The sequence below is a fragment of the Delphinapterus leucas genome, chromosome 16 (assembly GCF_059928025.1).
Source record: "Delphinapterus leucas isolate spDelLeu-1000000601 "Yukka" chromosome 16, BTC_Dleu_Yukka2, whole genome shotgun sequence".
Taxonomy (NCBI): domain Eukaryota; kingdom Metazoa; phylum Chordata; class Mammalia; order Artiodactyla; family Monodontidae; genus Delphinapterus; species Delphinapterus leucas.
In genome coordinates this window covers 49,055,508-49,074,837 of record NC_143144.1, presented here as the reverse complement: position 1 = coordinate 49,074,837, position 19,330 = coordinate 49,055,508, and the positions used below count along the sequence as shown (strand labels likewise).

Here is a 19,330-nt window from a genome sequence, read left to right as displayed (position 1 = left end):
TTTCACTCGTGATCGCATGGCTGACTGGGAGCTGCGGCTGACTGCCAATGCCCAGCATCATAAGAGAGTATCATACTGCATATAGCTAGCCCCAGAAAAGATCAAAATTCAAAGTACAGTTTCTACTGAATGTGTATCATTTCTGCAGCACCATCAAAAAGTCAAAACATCGTAAGTTGAACCATTGTAAGTCACGGAAGAAAACCAGATCTAGTACAGATGGCCCCTAATTCCCAAACCCAAGAAAATTCCACAAACTAAAGTCATATCCACAAACTCACATAATTTCTCTCTATATCTGTATGTATATAAAACTTCATACTGCCAACCCAATTAAATACACCGTCTTCAGTCTTTCTGTCTCAGTGTTTATAGCATGATTTTCATCTCCAACTGTGAATGTATAAGCTTTCATGGAAGCATATTTATCAAATAAAATGGGGTTTATATTCTACCAATGTTCAAATTATGAAAAGGTTTTTTTTTAAACTTTGAGAAGTATGAATGTTAACAGAGACTTTTTGATGAGAAACTCTCATTTAAAATAAAAACAAAAAAAAATTCATACCAGAAACCATGTACAATTACACTATTTATAATAGCAAAAATCAGAAACTACCCAAATGCCCACTGACAAGAGAAGATGATATAAACTGTGGTATTTATTTACTGAATATTGAACATTATTGAATATTGTACTGTAGTAAAAATGAATGAACTACAGTATATGCAACAACATGATAAATATTATAAATGTAATGTTGAGGGGGAAAAAAAACAAGTCCCATTTGCTTATGTCTCTAAGCAAAACTAAACATATTGTTTGGGCACACATATATTCATAATAAAGCCTTTTTATAGAGGCAAAGGAATGATATGCACCAAATGCAGAATAGTAGTTAAAGGGGATAGGGAGTAAATGGGGCAAGGGAGGGCAGGAAAATTGAGTCACTAAGGAACACATAAATAGACACATGCAAATTATTAGTAATGTTCCAGTTCCTGGGTTGAATGGAGGGTTTATACGTTTATATGCTTTATAACTTACATATGTCATCTAATTCTTTTGTAAGTATAATTATTTTTAAAAAACATAAGCAAAATCTATTTTTAAAAATCACCCATTATAAAACATTTTCCAGAAGCGTAACTGGGCACTCAGAATATATTGGGTTGGCCAAAAAGTTCACTTGGGTTTCTCCGTAAGATCCTAAAACCTGAACGAACTTTCTGGCCAACCCAATACATCAAAAAACAAATTTTTTTAAGTTTTTACCTTTGTTTCTGTTCAACTGCTTTGTCCAAGTGCTGAAAGATATCCTGAAACAGGGTGCAGCTGGATTGACTATTAATCGTATACCCATATCCTCTTTTCCAATATTGTTTCAGATCATTTAAGTATTCTAAAACCTAAAAATACAAATTTCAAAAATCATTACTATTTTTATTAATGTAACAGATTTTCTGATTTAATAATGATTTTTTTCAGAAAAGGTTACATTGTTTAATCACCATTCTACACAAAGTATAGTAGAATCTTAGCATTTACAGAGTTTATACTTACCATTTCAAGCATTTAAGGGTTGAACCTAAAGGTCCATGACACAGAGATTTATGCTGAGACACAAACCCAAATGGGAATGTAGAGACTGACATGCAAGAGCAAGTTAGTAGTACTCACAAGCAGTAATCCAGCATCCATGACAGTTCAGGATACTGGGTTAAAGACATGTGCTCACCTCCGCTTTCTTCTAAAATTATTTTAAGATGATAGCAAAGATATATACAGAAAAAAGAAAAAATGTACATAGAAGAATATTCATTACAGCACAGAAGGTGCCAACAGTGAATCAGGAATTTTTAAGAATTTCAGGAAGGTAGAAACCAGATAGAAAATGAGTTACTTTGGTTCACGTATCAGTTTGGCAAAAACAGTAATAAAAGTAGACCAAGGGGGCTTCCCTGGTGGCGCAGTGGTTGAGAATCTGCCTGCCAATGCAGGGGACACGGGTTTGAGCCCTGGTCTGGGAAGATCCCACATGCCGCAGAGCAACTAGGCCCGTGAGCCACAACTACTGAGCCTGTGCATCTGGAGCCTGTGCTACGCAACAAGAGAGGCTGCGACAGTGAGAGGCCCGCGCACCGCGATGAAGAGTGGCCCCTGCTCGCCGCAACTAGAGAAAGCCCTCGCACAGAAACAAAGACCCAACATAGCAAAAAAAAAAAAAAAAAAAAAAGTAGACCAAGGATATGGAAAACTGGTGCTAGAAGGAATGTGTATTAATACAGATGTTCTAAAGGACAGACTGGCAAAATACACAAAAACACATCTTTAAGGCCCGTTTAATTCTGTTTCTTATAAACTAATATTCACAGAGGAACACAAGAGACAATGTACAAGAATATCTTAGAGTAGCACTGCTTAAAGGAGCCCCCCCTCAAAATTTCCTGGAAATAACTGAATTTCATTAATAGGTAGAGGCTTAAATAAACTATGATATACACATACTATGGAATACTATAAGATTATTTATAGATCTACATGAACTGACATGGAAAGATCTCCAAAACATACTGCTAAATGAGAAGAGCAGGTTAAGAATGATAAATACTTGCTGGCCTCTGCTACTTGCAATAGATCAGACCCACCAACTATTATTGTTGTAGTTCAGTGGGGTAATATTATGCCATTTCTGAACCTATCATGGCCAGAGTGCTCTTTATGTACTGGGTTTTTGTATAAAACCCAGTGTATGTTGTCTAACTGCTGTTGGTAGCAGGAGAAGAGCAAGATGGTGGGGAAGGATTGTACACAGATATGTATAGAAAGAAGATAGCTATCTGTAAGTCAAGGAGAGAGGCCTGGAACAGAAACTTCTCTTACAGCCCTCTGAGGAGACCAATACTCCTGACATCTTGATTGCGGACTAGCAAAGGAATACATAATTTTCCTTCTTCATTTTCATGAGAAGTAATTGCAAGCTATCATCTATGCAAGGGGAAGCTCTGGTCAGTTATTTTCAGTGTTTTGATCCTTACGCCTTTCACAGATCTAATTCAAATGCTGGATATCTTCCTTATTAGCTTTGTAATCTTGGACACATCCCATAATTTAGTTGAGTCTTACTTTCATTATCTGCAAACTGAGAGTTCTAGTACCTCCTGAGAATTGTGCAAAGCCCTCAAAAATGCCCTTAGCACACAGACGTTGTTCAATAAATGTCAATTGCTTTGTGAATTCCTGTAGTTGTGTGCTGCAGTAATTTTTTTAAAAATAAATTTATTTATTTTATTTATTTTTGGCTGTGTTGGGTCTTCGTTGTTGCATGTGGGCTTCTCACTGTGGTGGCTTCTCTTGCTGCAGTACACGGGCTCTAGGCACACGGGCTCAGTAGTTGTGGCAGAGAGGCTTAGTTGCTCCATGGCATGTGGGATCTTCCCGGACCAGGGATCAAACCCGTGTCCCCTGCACTGGCAGGCGGATTCTCAACCCCTGCGCCACCAGGGAAGCCCTGCTGCAGTAATTTATATGAGGGGTAATCTTTGTACAATAAACATATTTGTTAAAGACAAAAAAAAAGGAATAATACAGTATAATATCATTTACTAGCAAAATACACACACAATTACACTGCTTACATTTCTAAGAATGGTATAAATTACAAATAGAGCACAGAAAAGGTTGAAAAGTACACATCAAACTGACAGGAGTGGTAGATTTCTGTGGAGAGGTCTTGAATTGGAGTTGGTGATTAAGGTAGCCTTTATCTGAATGTCAAACTTGTACTCATGTATTATTTGATCCAACAACAAAAATAAAGGACTAAATCTTGCAACCCAAAAGAGGTACAAGAGAAGACTACACAGTAGTTATGAGCCATTCTTCTCAGAAGAGTCCCTAGAGAAATTAAGTGCAAGCCGTAAGTTTAAGAGCAAGAGCAAGGGTAGGCCACTGCCATATACCAAACACAAAACTAAACATATATTAAAGAGGCAATTAAATTAAGAAGTTAGCAAAAGGGACAAAGTAAACGTTAAAAATTAAAATAAAAAGAATTAGATAAAGTTCTGCCAAATCTATTCAAGAAATAAAACAAAAATAGTATCAGAAATGAAAAAGGAGAGGCGCTTCAAACTGTGGCACAGGGAAAAGGATGTCAAGCAGAATTCGGCAGTCTTGCTGAGTTTAGGAGTCAGAACTCAGAGTTTAATAAGTCTGAAGTGGTTGGAATTAGCAGGGTAGAGTATCAGAGAGGAGGAAGCTACACAGAAAAAGAACTCCAAAAATCGTGGGGGGGGTCCCCTTGATTCTGCTGCCAAAGGCCGTGGGAGTTGTAAGCTGATCAATTCCAGAGCTATCACAAGGCTGAGAGATAATTCATGTTCCAAGTGGCCTAAGTAGAGAGAGCTTCCATAGATACCAAGACATCCAGGACTTCAATCTGGACCCCAGAAGAGACATACTTTAATAGTAAAGACGTGTATAAGTAAGGTTTTGTTTCTGAGTTTTGTAAGGTCAGGTTGAGAGCATGAAACTCAGAAAAATGAAGCCTGAAAAGGATCAAACTGATCCACAAGTAACTTAACTGCAAAATAAAAAAAAATTCAATACTTAGAAGACAAAATCCAGGCATTCAACACCATAACGTTCACAGTGTCTAGTATCTAATAAATAATTACTGGAAATACATGAAGAAACAAGAAACATGACTTATAACTAGAAGAAAAATCAGTCAGTAAAAGAATCTATCATAAGAAAGAAGGAATGTAAGGATAATTCAATATTAGAAAATGTACTAATGTAATTTCTATGTTAGAAGATTAAAGAGGAAAAAAAAATCATCTTCCTAGATGCCAGAAATTCAGCAAACATTCCTGATCTTAAAAACAATAAATAAATAGAAGGTTTTAGTAAGAAACAGAAATTTTCTTAACTTGGTAAGGATAACTACTAGTGACTATGCCAAACATCATATTTTGCAATGAAACACTGAAAGTGCTCTTAACTAGAAAATATAAACAAAGCTTTGGGTTTTAAGATGATGGAATTAAGATATATATGCTCTCTTCTCTCAGAAATCACTCTAAAAAAAGAAGAATGAAAAAGAAATGCAAATGCCCCTTTCAAAGAAATTAGGAGACCTCTGTACCCTGAGCCACCACCATAAATGAGGAAGGACTGCCAAATGCAGTGAAAATCAAACAAAACACAAACAAAACCCCTCAGATAAAACCAACAGAAGACAGATCCTCAAAGCACATGGTAAACTTGGCAGGAGTAGATCCAATAATCCTTTGCTTGAAACAATAAGAACGAAGTCTAAGAGGAGCCTCCCTGGACAGTATATAACACCATTACAGGAAACAGACTGATCTTCCGTCTTTACAAGAAGCATTCTACAAAGAATCTCAGAGAAAAGCTCCAAACTGGAAGGAACATGACTTATTTCTGAATAGCTGCTCATCCCTACTGGCCGTCTGAGAAGTAAAAGCTGAATTCACTGCAAAGATGAGTAATAATTTAAAAGGTGCTAGTATCTTTACAAACATACAAATTAAAAACAAGACTGCTACACAAATAGCCAGAAAAAAAACCCCTCACCCTAGAAATTCTGCTACAGAGAAAATGAAAACTATAATTAAATAAACACAGTATCATGAATTCCAAAGACTTAAGAAAATAAAATAATCATTTAAAAAAGAAAGAGTCCAAAACAAGAAAAAAAATATATGGAAAGAAGCATAAAGATAGAAATATAAACTGGAACAGCTCCAAAAAATAATTGGGCATTATCTAGTAAATTTGAAGTTCTGCATATCCTATGATCCAGCAATTCTACTACAGACACAGACCTTCAGAAATGTGTACATACACACCTATAGACATACACAAGAATATTCATAATAGTCCCAAACTGAAAACAACCCAAATGTTCACCAAAAAGATAATGGATTAAAAAACTATGGTAATTCACGTAATGGAATACTATACAGCAATAAAAATAACTGAACTATAGCTACATGCGGCATCATAGATAAATCTTAAAAACATAATGCTGATAAAAAACTAGATACAAAAAAACACATACTGGATGATTCCATTACATAAAGTTCAAAACATAGTTAAACTGTTTCTTGGGAAAATAATAATAAATTAGTAGACACTAAACTAACATAATAAAGAAAATGCAGATACACAAATAAGTAATAATAATGGGGACATAATCTCAGATATAGAAGGAAGACATTTTTTTAAATCATGAGATAAATTTGCCAAACTCCACAAATAAATCTGAAAACCTGGGGAACATGAATGACTTACAAGAAAATATTAAATACCAAAACCGACCCCAGATGAGATAGAAAATCTAGATATACTTGTTACAGTAGAAGACAGACACAAAGCTGCAAAAAGCTATCCCACAGAGAAGTACATAGTTCATGTGTCATTTCTTTTGTAAGGTTTACCTGACTGCCATTAATCAACTTCCTCCTTTGTGTATCACTATACATTATATATACTTCTGTTATAGCCATCCCATTGTCTTGCAATTGTTTTTTTGTCTTTCACTCCTTGTGACATTCTTTGAGGACAATGCCTATCTTATGTTAGTATCTTCAGTTTCAACCAAGTGCCTGGCATGGAGCAGGCACTCAAACAATATTTGCTGAATGAAGGCACAGATGGACCAGCATATCATAAGGTCTTGGATATCTAATAATATCCAGAATTCTTAGAATTTCATACATTTCTATTCATTTTTAATTCTGAAAACATTTTTTTTATAAATTAATTTATTTTATTTATTTATATTGGCTGTGTTGGGTCTTCGTTGCTATGCGTGGGCTTTCTCTGGCTGCGGCAAGCTGGGGCTACTCTTCGTTGCGGTGTGCGGGCTTCTCATTGTGGTGGCTTCTGTTGTTGCGGAGCACGGACTCTAGTCACGCGGGCTTCAGTAGTTGTGGCTCGCGGGCTCTAGAGCGCAGGTCAGTAGTTGTGGCATGCGGGCTTAGTTGCTCCGCAGCATGTGGGATCTTCCCTGACCAGGGCTTGAACCCGTGTCCCCTGCATTGGCAGATGGATTGTTAACTACCGCACCACCAGGGAAGCCCCTTAAAACATTTTTAATAAAGAATTTCAAACAGAAAAATAGAGAACAGGAGAATGAACCCCCACGTACCTCTCATCCAACTTCAACAACAATTAACACTTGGCCAATTCTGTTTCAGTTATGCCCCTAACACCACCACTGGATTATGCTAAAGCAAATCTCAGACATCATTTTATTGCATCTGTAAATACTTCAGTATGTAAACCTATTTCATAGTGAAAAGTCCTAAGCAGAGATTTTTGTGTCAAATTACTGAAAAAGAAAAAAAAAATCACAGGAAACATCTAAATCAAAAGAAAACTTTAGGGCTTCCCTGGTGGCGCAGTAGTTGAGAGTTCGCCTGCCGATGCAGGGGACACGGGTTCGTGCCCCGGTCCGGGAAGATCCCACATGCCGCGGAGCGGCTGGGCCCGTGAGCCATGGCCGCTGAGCCTGCACGTCCGGAGCCTGTGCTCCACAATGGGAGAGGCCACAACAGTGAGAGGCCCACATACCACAAAAAAAAAAAAAAGAAAACTTTATATTTTTTAATGAAGAATCTAACTTATTTGCTTTTACTATATAAAAAGAAAGTCTCTTATTCAATTAATTTAAACATGTATTTCAAATTTTCAAATCATGGTCATTTAAATGAGAAGTTCTTTGAAAGCGGCGGTGGGGGGTGGTGGTGGTGGGATGAAGTGGGAGATTGGTACTGACATATGTGCACTAATATGTATAAAATGGATAACTAATAAGAACCTGCTGTATAAAAAATAAAGTTCAAAAAAAATATGAGAAGTTGTTTCAAGGTACCTACACAATGGAGAAATCTGGAAGGTGCCACTTTAATCATATCATCAAACATATCATCATCAGTGATGTGACAAACTGACATCATTCCTTCTGATTAGACACACTATATGAGAATACTTGTATAGTATTCTTGTCAAAAATGTTTAAACCCCAATCTAATCTTAAGTGAAAAAACAGACACAAAGACATTCTGCAAAAAAGCTGGCCTAGATGCCTGCAAAATGCCAGTGTATAAAAGACAAAAGAAAGGCTGGAACACTCTTCTAGATTAAAGGCATGACAAATAAATACAATGAATGATCCTTGATTAGATTCTGAATCTAAAAATTAAAAAAAGTGGGAGGGAGACACAAAAGGGAGGAGATATGGGGATATATGTATATGTATAGCTGATTCACTTTGTTATAAAGCAGAAACTAACACACTGTAATAAAGCAATTATACTCCAATAAAGATGTTTAAAATTTTTTTTAAATAAAAGCTATAAATATAGGATTCTATTAAGACAAGTGTGAAAACACGAATACTGACTGTATATTAGACAATACTGTACTATATATGCATATGTAAATTTACATTTTATTATGATTATGTAGGAGAAGTTTCTTGTTTAGATGTATGTCCAAGTATTTAAGGGTGAAGTGTCTTGATGTTTAGAAAGAAAAAGGTTACATATATATGTGACAGAATAAATGTCCCTCAAAGATGTCTACATCCTAATGCCTACAACCAATGAATATGTTATCTTACATGATAAAAGGGAATTTGCAAATGTGATTAAGTTAAGGAGCTTAAGATGGAAAATTATCCTAGACTATCTAGATGGGCCCAATAATCACAAAGATCCTTATAAGAAGTAGGCAGGAAGGACACAGTAGGAGATATAACAATGAAGCCGTGGTCATAGTGATACAAGGAATGCAGGTGGGCTCTAGAGACTGGAAAGGGCAAGGAACAGATTTTCCCCTAGAGTCTCCAGAGAACACAGCCCCCTGTTGATACCTTGATTTTAGCCCTGTAAAATTCATTTTGGACTTCTGACTTCCAGAACTGTAAGATAATAAATTTGTGTTGCTTTCAACCACTAAGTTTGCAGTAATCTGTTATAGCAGCAATAGGAAACTAATAGATTATAAAGAAAGAAAAACAAATGTGGCAAAAAAGGTTAAAAACTGGTGAATATAGGTGAAGGACATGAATGTTCATTCTGTTATTCTTACAACTTCTGTCAGTTTGAAATTTTTCAAAATAATTTGTGGGGAAAAAAAGAGAGAAGTTCATATGCAATAAAGAGATAAAAGGGTAACCCTAAAAATAAAAGGAAAAGAAAAACAAGTAGCATAGAATCTAAGTCACCTAATAGTTCCATCTTTTACGATATGGAAATAAAAGCACAGAGTTGTCGGTCTTTGGAAGTAAGGGACCACATGGATATAGCTACTCAGAATACAAAAAGGGCAGATAGCCAGGTAAGCATATGCCAAATATTCCAACAACTGTAGTAACTTGGGCAAATAAGTTGTTCTTCTGTTAAAAAGTAAATTTCCCTTTTGCCCACACCCCTCAGTCATTTACACAATACTGAAAATCACTTCAATTCTGTTTATTGGCTTTTTCCCCTACAGCAATCTGGGTAGGGAGAAAAGGGAGGTGAGGAATTTTGACACAAGTGAATGGTGACCATAAGTCTCAGTTTATACCTATACTGGTGTAATTATCACTGGTTCCCCTTTCACTTTTAAAAGTATTCAATTTAGGAGATTCCCTAGTGGTGGAGTGGTTAAGAATCCACCTGCCAGTGCAGGAGACACGGGTTCGAGCCCTGGGCCGGGAAGATCCCACATGCCGTGGAGCAACTAAACCCATGTACCATACTACTGAGCCTGCACTCTAGAGCCTGCGAGCCACAACTACTGAAGCCTGCGTGCCACAACTACTGAAGCCTGCGTGCCTAGAACCTGTGCTCCGCAACAAGAAGCCATTGCGATGAGAAGCCCGCGCACCACAACAAAGAGTAGCCCCCACTCACAACTAGAGAAAGCCCGTGCACAGCAACGAAGACCCAATGCAGCTAAAAATAAATAAATAAATTTATAAAAAATAAAGTATTCAATTTAGAACATAAATTTTATGATCATCCTAAGCATAGAGTATTTCAAAGAAGGGTAGGCCAGGATGTTTCTGAAGTGATAGTTATGGACATTTAGAGGAGATGAGAAGTGTTTTGAGTACTTGATACAGAGAAAAAGTAGATCATCAGGGGGCAATTCAGGAGCACAGAGAGGAAATACATACACCTATTACTTCTGGCGCTCAGCATCCTAGAGCAAGCATCCATCGAGGGCTCTTTTCCCTTCTTCCAACTTACCGGCTAAGCCCTACATCTGCATTGGCATAATACTACAGAAAAATCACCTTTAATCTGGTTGTTGGTCACTTTAGTCTTTAATTAACGAAATAAAGCACTTGTTTTACTTTCAAATGTACATTAGCTCTCAGCTTAAAAGCTTGCTTCTAACTGACAAATAGTACACTTCTTTTCAAAATTTGAGGTTAAATTCTGAAGTTAATAATTGATTTTCATACAGAATGCTGAAGGTTCCATATATATGCAAGGGATGACTGAAGTTTCTAAAGTCCATATTTCTGAATAACCCATACATAAAGATACATCTTACTCTCATCCATCAGAATTCTATCCAATGCCTTGATCCTCAATACTTGAGAAAACAATTAACACTTTCCTACCCCACCTCTCTGGCTCCCAGCATCCCAGATTTGACCAGAATTTGCCTCCTTTATACTCACCAGAGGTCTGTCTGCCCTTCTCTCTCTAGAGTCTAAAAGTCTACAAAGAAACAACATGAATGAAGAGGAACAAAAGGGAATACAAAGTAGCCAGGCAGAACCAAGATGAATCACTGCCATCACTGGGTAGAAAACAGAACTCTATTTATTATGAAAACTTTATAAAAGAATAGGTATTTGGAAAACCATTCATCCTCTCTGAGATTTGGCTTCCTATAAAAAGAAGAATTTGGATTATATTAGCTCTATAATCCTTTCCAGCAGTAAAATTTGATGATGGGTTAAGTAGGTTTTTAACTGGGTGGACTTAGAAATCAAATCACAATGGAAGAATGTTTTCCAGAGTTTTATGAACCTAAACTATTTACAAGTAGGTAGGTCCTATCTGAACAATTAATCTCTCTTTTTAAGGAAAATTACAAGATAGTCAAAGGCACTTAATGTTCCCTACTCTGCTTATTTTTTGAAAAGCTGCTTCAAATAAAGACAACAATGAAAACCATGCAAAAAAAAAGCAAAGAAACTGCAAAAGTAATACTTACCTTTGCATCATCTATGTCAAAAACATCACACCAAGGAGATTTAACACCTTTAATTGCCAGGTCAAATGAACAGGTGAAAAAAGCTACCTGAATTAAATCTGAGAGAAAAAAAAAGGTAAAATTTGTAGGTTACTATTTCCTGCAGTTTTCCAAAGGCTGAATATCTATAGAATGCCAAGGACTTACTACATAAAACATAACTTGATTTTGTTACTTTTAGAGGATTAGAGGAGGGGAGATAAAGTTATAAAAGGTTTTAGTCCCCAACTTGAAAGTCAGCAATGACAAAGAACATTTATTGAACAGTTCTTTTAACTACACAATTCACATTATAACTATTAAGAAGAAGCAAGTACAGAGAAGGATATAAAAAAGAAGAGAAGACTGCAAAAGGTAAAGAACAAAGAAAAGGCAGACTGAGGAGTCAGGAGGAAGGTGAAGCAAAGGGTCAAGAAGGAGAGAAACAAAGAGGGAAAAAATCACACTATGAGACCTGACTCTGACACTAATTATCTTGGGTAAGTCACTCTAGGCTTCCTGGGTCTCAACACAAAATAGGCAAAGGATTTATTCTTTTGTCAAGCAATATCAAAGGACATATAATTAATATATCCATAACACATAAAGGGTACCTATGATCAATAAGAAAAAACATAAAAATAAGCCAATAGAAGATGGCCAAGGTTATGAAGAGGCAATCCTCAGAAGGAATGAAATAGCTAATAAACATATGAAAAGATGTTCAACCTTACAAGTAACCAAAGAAATGCAAATTAAAGCTAGATATCATTTTTCATTAATTAAATTGGCAAAAGTCAAAATGACTAATAATATCCACTGTCGGATGAATTGGGGGAAATGAGCATTCTCACATATTGTTGATATAAATTTTTCTACACCTTCAGAGAACAATTTGGAAGTATATGTTAAGATGTAAGATATTCATGCACCTTAACCCAACAATTCTACCTATAGTTATCTTATAAACTCTCAAGTGCAAAAAGCAGACTATAAGAATGTCCACTGGTTGCGTTATTTGAAAGAGTTAAAAACTAAGAAAAACCTTAGTAGGAATGTAATTTCCTATAAAATAAAGAATTTGGACTGTATTAGCTCCAGCCTCTCTGACCAGTAAAACTTGATGATGGGTTAAATAAATTTTTAACTACCATTTACCTAAAAATGTAATCATATATATCCTATAAAATAATAGAATTTTAAAAAATGAGACAGATACATTGCTAAGTAAAAATAAGTTACAGAAAATACATACAGCATCACCTTTCTATGCAAAAAAAAAAAGTATTTAAATAGCTAAAATACTTTTGAACAGTTACTCTGTGCCACGTACTGTGCTAATGCTTTGCATGAATTAATCTCATATAATCCTTGCAATAATCCTGTGAGGCAGGTACAATTCCTATATCCATTTTACAGAGAAAGAAACTATGGCACAGTGATATTAAGGAACTTGCCAAAGATCACAGAGTTAGTCAATAATATAACAAAGTCAAGAATCGAATAGTCGAATTCCAAACAGTCCAATTCCAGAACCCATGATTTTAACCACTATGCTAATATTGCCTCCAAAAAAAAGTTGCTCTCAGTTACCCCATCAGTAAAATACAAATAATCCATGTCAAGTCAGAGACTAGAAATAGTGTTTTTAAAAAAATCTTCAACAATCTTAAATGCCCACTAACAGAATAATGGCTAGCTGCTGGTATTATATAATGGGATTCTGTACATAAGTTTAAAATGCAGAACTAGAATTACACACATTAAATAAAAAATGCAAAGTTGAATTAAAATCAAATTTCAGACTGATACCATAGTTTGATACCATTCCTAAAAGTTTAAAAATCTGCAAAATGCCCCATTTAGTCACAGAAACATAAATATAAAAACTGGCATGGGATGACTTAAATGCTCAATTCATGACAATGGTTACCTCTGGGAGAAAAGGAAAGGAATGAGATCCTAGAGAGGGACAAAGGACCCTCAATTTATTTAAAGCAACTAAGTGAAGCATAATGTTAAAATCTGATCAAACTAAGTTGTGGGTATACAGATACTCATTAGCCTTTATTATTATCTATATACTTGAATTATTTCCCAAATAAAATAATTTTTAAAGCTCTGCAAACAACCCCAATATATAGCCAGTTGAAGAAAAGAGAAAAAACTCAATTTTAGATGCTAGTCTAGGCATCTTCACTTTTTTGATCCTTATAAAGCATTCAGACACCAGGATTGACATGTTCTAGTCTACTTAATTTATTCCCAACATCTCCTATTTCTAGTCTTTGGAAATTTATTCACAGTATAATGAAATCACACTCTATATATCTGTCAATATCTGCTGTATGGATTATACATTCCTAGAAAACAGGAAAAAAAATCTTATTATTTTTTCTTAATTTCTCATTGCTAGGTAACCATGTACCTTGGTTTTCCACCTGCTCTCCCAGCATAATTATTAATAGTGTTTCCTTTCACCCTAAAGTGTCCCAGGTGGCACAGTCAACCCATCCACTGCAATAGCTTATGACATACATGACTGCTCATTTTCTCAGCATCTCTAGGTATAAGCTTCAAAGAAAAAAAAAAAAAATCACAGTACTTTTTAAAAACTTAACCCCTCTCAAAACATTAACATGTACTTCTGAACTGCTTTAAAAGCTAAAGAATTTATGACTTTCCATTTGTATCACTTTAAGAGGAGATAATTCAGAAAAAGATAATTTTTGTTTTATAAATAATGTTTAGAGTTGAAGCTTTATATAACTTTGCCCTCAAAACAAAAAAAAAAAATTCCAAGATACATCAAGAGTCTTGTGTATTAATTTACATAAAACTCAAAGAAGAATCTGAATTTAAGAATAGTAAGCATGAGATACAGAATTTTCTTGACCTAGAACACATTATTTTCTCAACATAAAATCAATTGTGGTCCTTTAAGAGGAATAACTTTATGCTTCCATATTTTTCCATGTTCAGAGTTTAAAAACCACTTAAACTATTTCAGAGTTCAAATGCGAGATAATAGGCACATTACCTGCATTTAAGTTGTTGACTGGCACTTGCAAAATACCTGCAACTTTTTTTAAAATGTTCTGCATTTCTGGTCCAGTTTTGAAGGCTTCTACATGATAAAGAGCCGTAGCATTCCTTTCCACTTGAGTTAAAAACTTCTCACAATGATCAAAGAACCTCATTAATTTATCATTAATTCTTGGAGGTCCACACTCCATGTCTGAAAGGGAAAAAAATAATTGTGTGTATGTATGTATGTATGTATGTATGTATGTGTGTGTGTGTGTATATATATATATATATCCAGGAAAATTTTGTTAGGAACCCTAAAAACCTATTTATTCATTGACATGTCTGAAATAAGTACACACTGCTCAAGAAAGACATAGGGCAAAACTATTCCCCATTTGTAATAATTGTTAGCTCATGAGAGGATATGCTAAAAAAGACTAAAGAAACAGAAAATATCAAAGATAAAATAAAATGTTAGAGCAATACTACATTATGAAATAAAGGTAACTGAAAGGAATGTTTTCTTAAAGAAAACAAAAATAATTAGATATGAATGTCATAAAAAGTGTAAAAATCTATTACCTAAGTACTGTTTCCATCAGGCACAGAAAATTTGAGAAAACAATCTAAAAATTAGCAACGTTTCTAATTACAAGGTGAGAGAGAATTCAACAGACAGGCTCTGTTTTACTACTCTAAGCCAAAGTCTAAATAGAGTATTTTATTTTCTCAATTAAGTTTCTCAGCCCTGTGTTCCTTTACAAAAGACTGCTTTGGACAAAAACTACTGACAATAGCACAAAATACATTAAAGTTTCAGGTCTTCTGTATTTCATTGTGCTAGATGCTTCTGATTCGGTTTATTTTCTAACTGAAGCTCCAGAATAATTTCCCATTTAGAATTTTATGTATTAACATTATTTCCCCAATTCGGTAACAAATACATACTAGAAAAGCATTCGTAATCATGCTTCAACTACTGGGGTGTCATTTAAGTTTTCTCAGAGTCATATTTAAAAATACACAGATTCCAATCATCATTTCTCCAATAATTTACCATGAAAAGAACACCAAGTATACATTTCTGTAATTAAAATAAGAAAATTATGCCTAGTTATACCATTTTGCTTCAGATGTGTATGTGAAAATAGTTATATGTATGTGTGTGTGTATCCATTTCAGGAGCTCCTGAAATGAATAATTCTGCCAATTTTAATTGGCAATCAGATTACAGTTCTTAAGAAATTACTAGGAAAATAAGTGATCTTTGTCATCTTTTTCTGTGGCCTCAAAATTTCGTAAGTGGATCTGGATAATTCATCCCTGCTATTACCTAATTACTGCTATTCTTTAAATAGAAACAAAGGCATTGTTCTGTTTCTGTAAGAATACAAAATCCAATTCAGTGGCTTCCCTCCAAAGCCCAGATGTACACAACAGGCAAAACAATTGTCTGTAGATAATAATGAAGCAGCTAAGCAAAGGGTTTAATCTCTGATACTGAAAACAGTGAGAGGTGGCTTATCCTGAACTATTTTGATCCATGGCTGGCAAATGCCCATTCTCATAATCCATCTAAGGGCAAAAATTCATTCATCCCAGGAGGTCCAGTAGTCCCTTTCTGGTATACACTATATACATATATAGTACTATATTGAAGTATGTTCTGCTTTCAACGTTCAGTTAATTTAACAGATTTGTGGGAAATCTTCATTCATATCAATGGAAAAAAGTCTAGCTATATTAAAAAGCATGATTCAACAAGTGACTAAACACAAGTCAGCCAACCGAGTTACCCACAGAGTCATGACAGAGTCATAACACATGACAGAGTCAATGGAAGAACCCCTTGGAGATGGCTGAACGGCTTAAGAGAGAATGCTATTAGAGAAATGACAAACCAGTCTACTTCTAATTTATTTTTTGCTTGGGCTTTTTAAAGCTAAATGATGCCTCACCTCAACTTTGACCTTAAAGCTGATCAAGAAAGTATTAACACTTGTTCATCTCTCTGGCACAAAAATGTCATGTTTTCATTCTTATCCTTAAGTTACAGGACAAATGGAAGCTGTACGTACAGTGTAATGGTTAAGAGACCAAGCTCTAAATCAGATTTCCTGGGTTCATGCCTACTCATTTGAAATTAGGCAAATTAGTGTTTCTACGTCTCAGTTTCCTCACCGGTTAAGAGGGGGGGAAATACAATCAACCTCAGAGAGCTGTTGTAAGGATTTTGTGAAATAACTGTAGGCATGCCTAGCACATAGCAAGCATTAAGTGTTTGCTATTATTATTATGTGACTTTTAAAACATTTTCTAAGGAAAAAGCATCATTTGAGGGAAAACAGAAGACCTGGATTCTGGGCCTCAAACTAAGAAAGGACAATCAGCAGGGCATTTTCTCAGGCTCAGCTTCTTCACCTGTGAAATAAAAGAGCTCCGCTAGACGATCTCTCAAACTTTGCAAAAGTATTGGTAGTGGAATAAATTAGTAAAGTACTGTGCCATGACCATGGACCACAGCTACAAGGAGAGTAACTCTATAGTACATGCAAAATCAAAACAGAGAAAAAAGCAGAGCAGTAAAGAAAGTTTGAGAGTACTTCCCAAAATAGGTTGTAGGTCTAGAATTAATATCTGAAAAAGCTGCTAAATGAACAAAAAACAAAACAAAACCCAAATAGTATTAGTATCAGAAGTAAAGCCTGAGGAAGAAAAGTCCTAGATTTAAAAAAAAAAAAAAAAAAATGCGCAGAACTGCAGAACTAGTCGCCAGAGAAGGAGGAAGGGGAGAGGGGTTGGTGCTCAGATGGAGAAATTCATTTTGGGAATGGGTGATCAAAAACTGCCCTGGCCTGTCTCCCTTCCTACTGGATCCCCCAACGTCTACCACAGCGTCCTGTACGTAGAAAGTGCCAAACTCATCCCTGATGAATGAAAAAATGAACATTATGTACGAGGATAAGGGAGAGAGCCAAGTCCTGAACATCCCATGGGATGGGGGGCTGGGGACAGAAGGAAGTAAGGAGAGGCTGGGATCGGGGAAGTCCGGGATCTGGGGGAGGACCGAGGCAGGGCACTGGCTGGTCGGCCCGGGGTGGTCACCTGCGACGTCGGGCGGCGGTAACCCAGGGTGGTAGTGCTGCCACAGTCCCTGCAGGAAGGCGGCGCCGCTGTCCACGCAGCGGTGCTTGGAGCTGGTGACTAGCTGCAGGCGGCCGCAGTTTTCTCGGCTGAAGAGGACCGGGAAAAGGGAGGCCAGGCGCAGGGCCAGCTGTCGCATGTCCTGCCGCCCCTTCTCCACCAGCTGCCCGTCCATCCAGTCCGCGTACCACAGCGGCCAGTTAGCCAGCACAGCGCCCAGGTCGCCGCCGCCGGCAGCGCGGATCCGGTCATCCCCGGGCCCGCGGGCCTGCAGCAGTCCGTGCAGCTGCCGCAGCTTGCGGATCTGTTTGGTAGTCGGGTAGCGGGTGCCGTGGCGGATGAGGGCGACCAGCTGTACCGGGATGCAGGTCTCCTCCAGCAGTTGTGGGTCCCGCCGTGGCGCCTCGGGGTCCGGCAGCAGCCCGGGGTTGGCATCCTCGTAGCGAGTCTTGGTGCCGAAGTAGGGGCTGAGCGGCGAGACCACGCGGTCCTCCGGCTCCAGGAGGGAGCAGCGAGAGAGCGACGAGACCAGCGCCACAGCCAGGGCCGCGACGGGTGCCACGGAGACCCTGAAGAGACGGCAAGGGCCACGGAGCATGATGCACTGCGACCCGCGGAGGGAAACATACCGGTTCAGTCGACGGCTTCCGGCTCTGGTGGGCAGGGGGCGGGCCCGGCGGGTGCTTCCGGCCGGTGCCCCACCCCGGGAATCACTGCGCGTACCCAGCTCTCAGGCTGTGAGGACGCAGCCACTGCTTCCGGAGTACAGAGAATGCGGGCTGGACGCTGCGAGGAGCCCAGTGGCCCTGTGGCTCGGGTGAAGCCGGTAGAAATCCTCGAGGCGCTTCGGAGACCTGTGGCTTAGGTGGAGCCGGCGTCGCCTGCACCCCCGAGCGTGGGCGAGTTTCCTTGTAGCTGGCGGCGCCTCAGGGACTGACTCAACGACTCCCCTGCTGTTTAAATTCTCTAGGGTGTGAATAAGCCGGGACTCAGCCTTAAGTCTCCAAAGCTGCCAAAACAGGACACCTTTTAAGAGCTGACTTCTGTATCATCATCCATACCCCATTCTACTCTGTTTTTCAAAATGTATTTTGAACCAGCTGCATCAAATCCACCTGAGGCGGTGACTGAAAATGCAAACCCCAGGGCCCGGGCCCAGCATGCCTCCTGGAGCCCAAGATTTACTCCCCCATTAGAGTTTGAAATTAACCCCTATACATTAAGGCAGAGGCGAACCTGGAAAGAGGCTCAGTTCTCCAGGAAATTTAATTCCTGAGCTTTTGGTAGTATTTTGACCTGGACCAGCAAAGCTGACATCAGGGGGACAGCACCCCAGAAAAACTGTGCTTGTTGATACCAAGGGTTTAGACAGTAGAGACAGCAATCCTGCTAACGGGCGCATTGAATCGGGGCCCAACAGATTTACTCCATTATAAGTATGAGCTGATCTGTGTGAAGCAAACAAGATGTGTATTTACCGCCACTCCAAGTCCAAACTCTCCTCCCACGTAATGACATATTCAAATCAACCCCAACGTTTTTTCGTAGGTTATTGCTCCCCCCAAATCATAAATCTGAAGACTACCTTGGTTTCTCCACTTGAACCCTAGTTCATATGCCAGCTGGAAAAAGAATAAGTATTAAGTCATACGGTGATCCAGATTGAAGGAAGTTTGGGCCATGTTTTTATAAGTGCAGCTTTTCCTTCAAAGACACCATTAAATTGCTCTTGGTAAGTCCGCCTCCATCTTTACTCCTTTTCTCCTTAAAAGTGCCCCTCCGGCCCAGAGAGGTATACCTCTTAATGTTAACCCAGTGAAGAAAATGGTGTAAAATCAAGAATAGATTCCGACTTGAATGCTGCAAATTTTAAGCTGTTCT

General features: G+C 37.8%; 1 protein-coding gene across 4 annotated transcripts in view; it reads right to left on the bottom strand.

The window, feature by feature from the left end:
• Positions 1-18,354, bottom strand: part of MINPP1 (multiple inositol-polyphosphate phosphatase 1) — a 103,648-nt gene extending 85,294 nt beyond the window's left edge. The window contains exons 1-4 of one of the 4 annotated variants that reach the window (XM_089897867.1): positions 17,411-18,353; positions 14,316-14,513; positions 11,258-11,355; positions 1,277-1,410 (exon numbers count right to left, since the gene is read on the bottom strand). In XM_089897867.1, the coding sequence (XP_089753993.1) occupies positions 1,277-1,410; positions 11,258-11,355; positions 14,316-14,513; positions 17,411-18,047 (1,067 nt within the window). In that variant the 5' untranslated portion in view covers positions 18,048-18,353. Of the gene's footprint in view, positions 1-1,276; positions 1,411-11,257; positions 11,356-14,315; positions 14,514-17,410 lie in introns of all 4 variants that reach the window. The other 3 variants (XM_022569430.3, XM_089897866.1, XM_022569433.3) reach the window with 3 other exon arrangements.
• Positions 18,355-19,330: the final 976 nt, after the last annotated feature.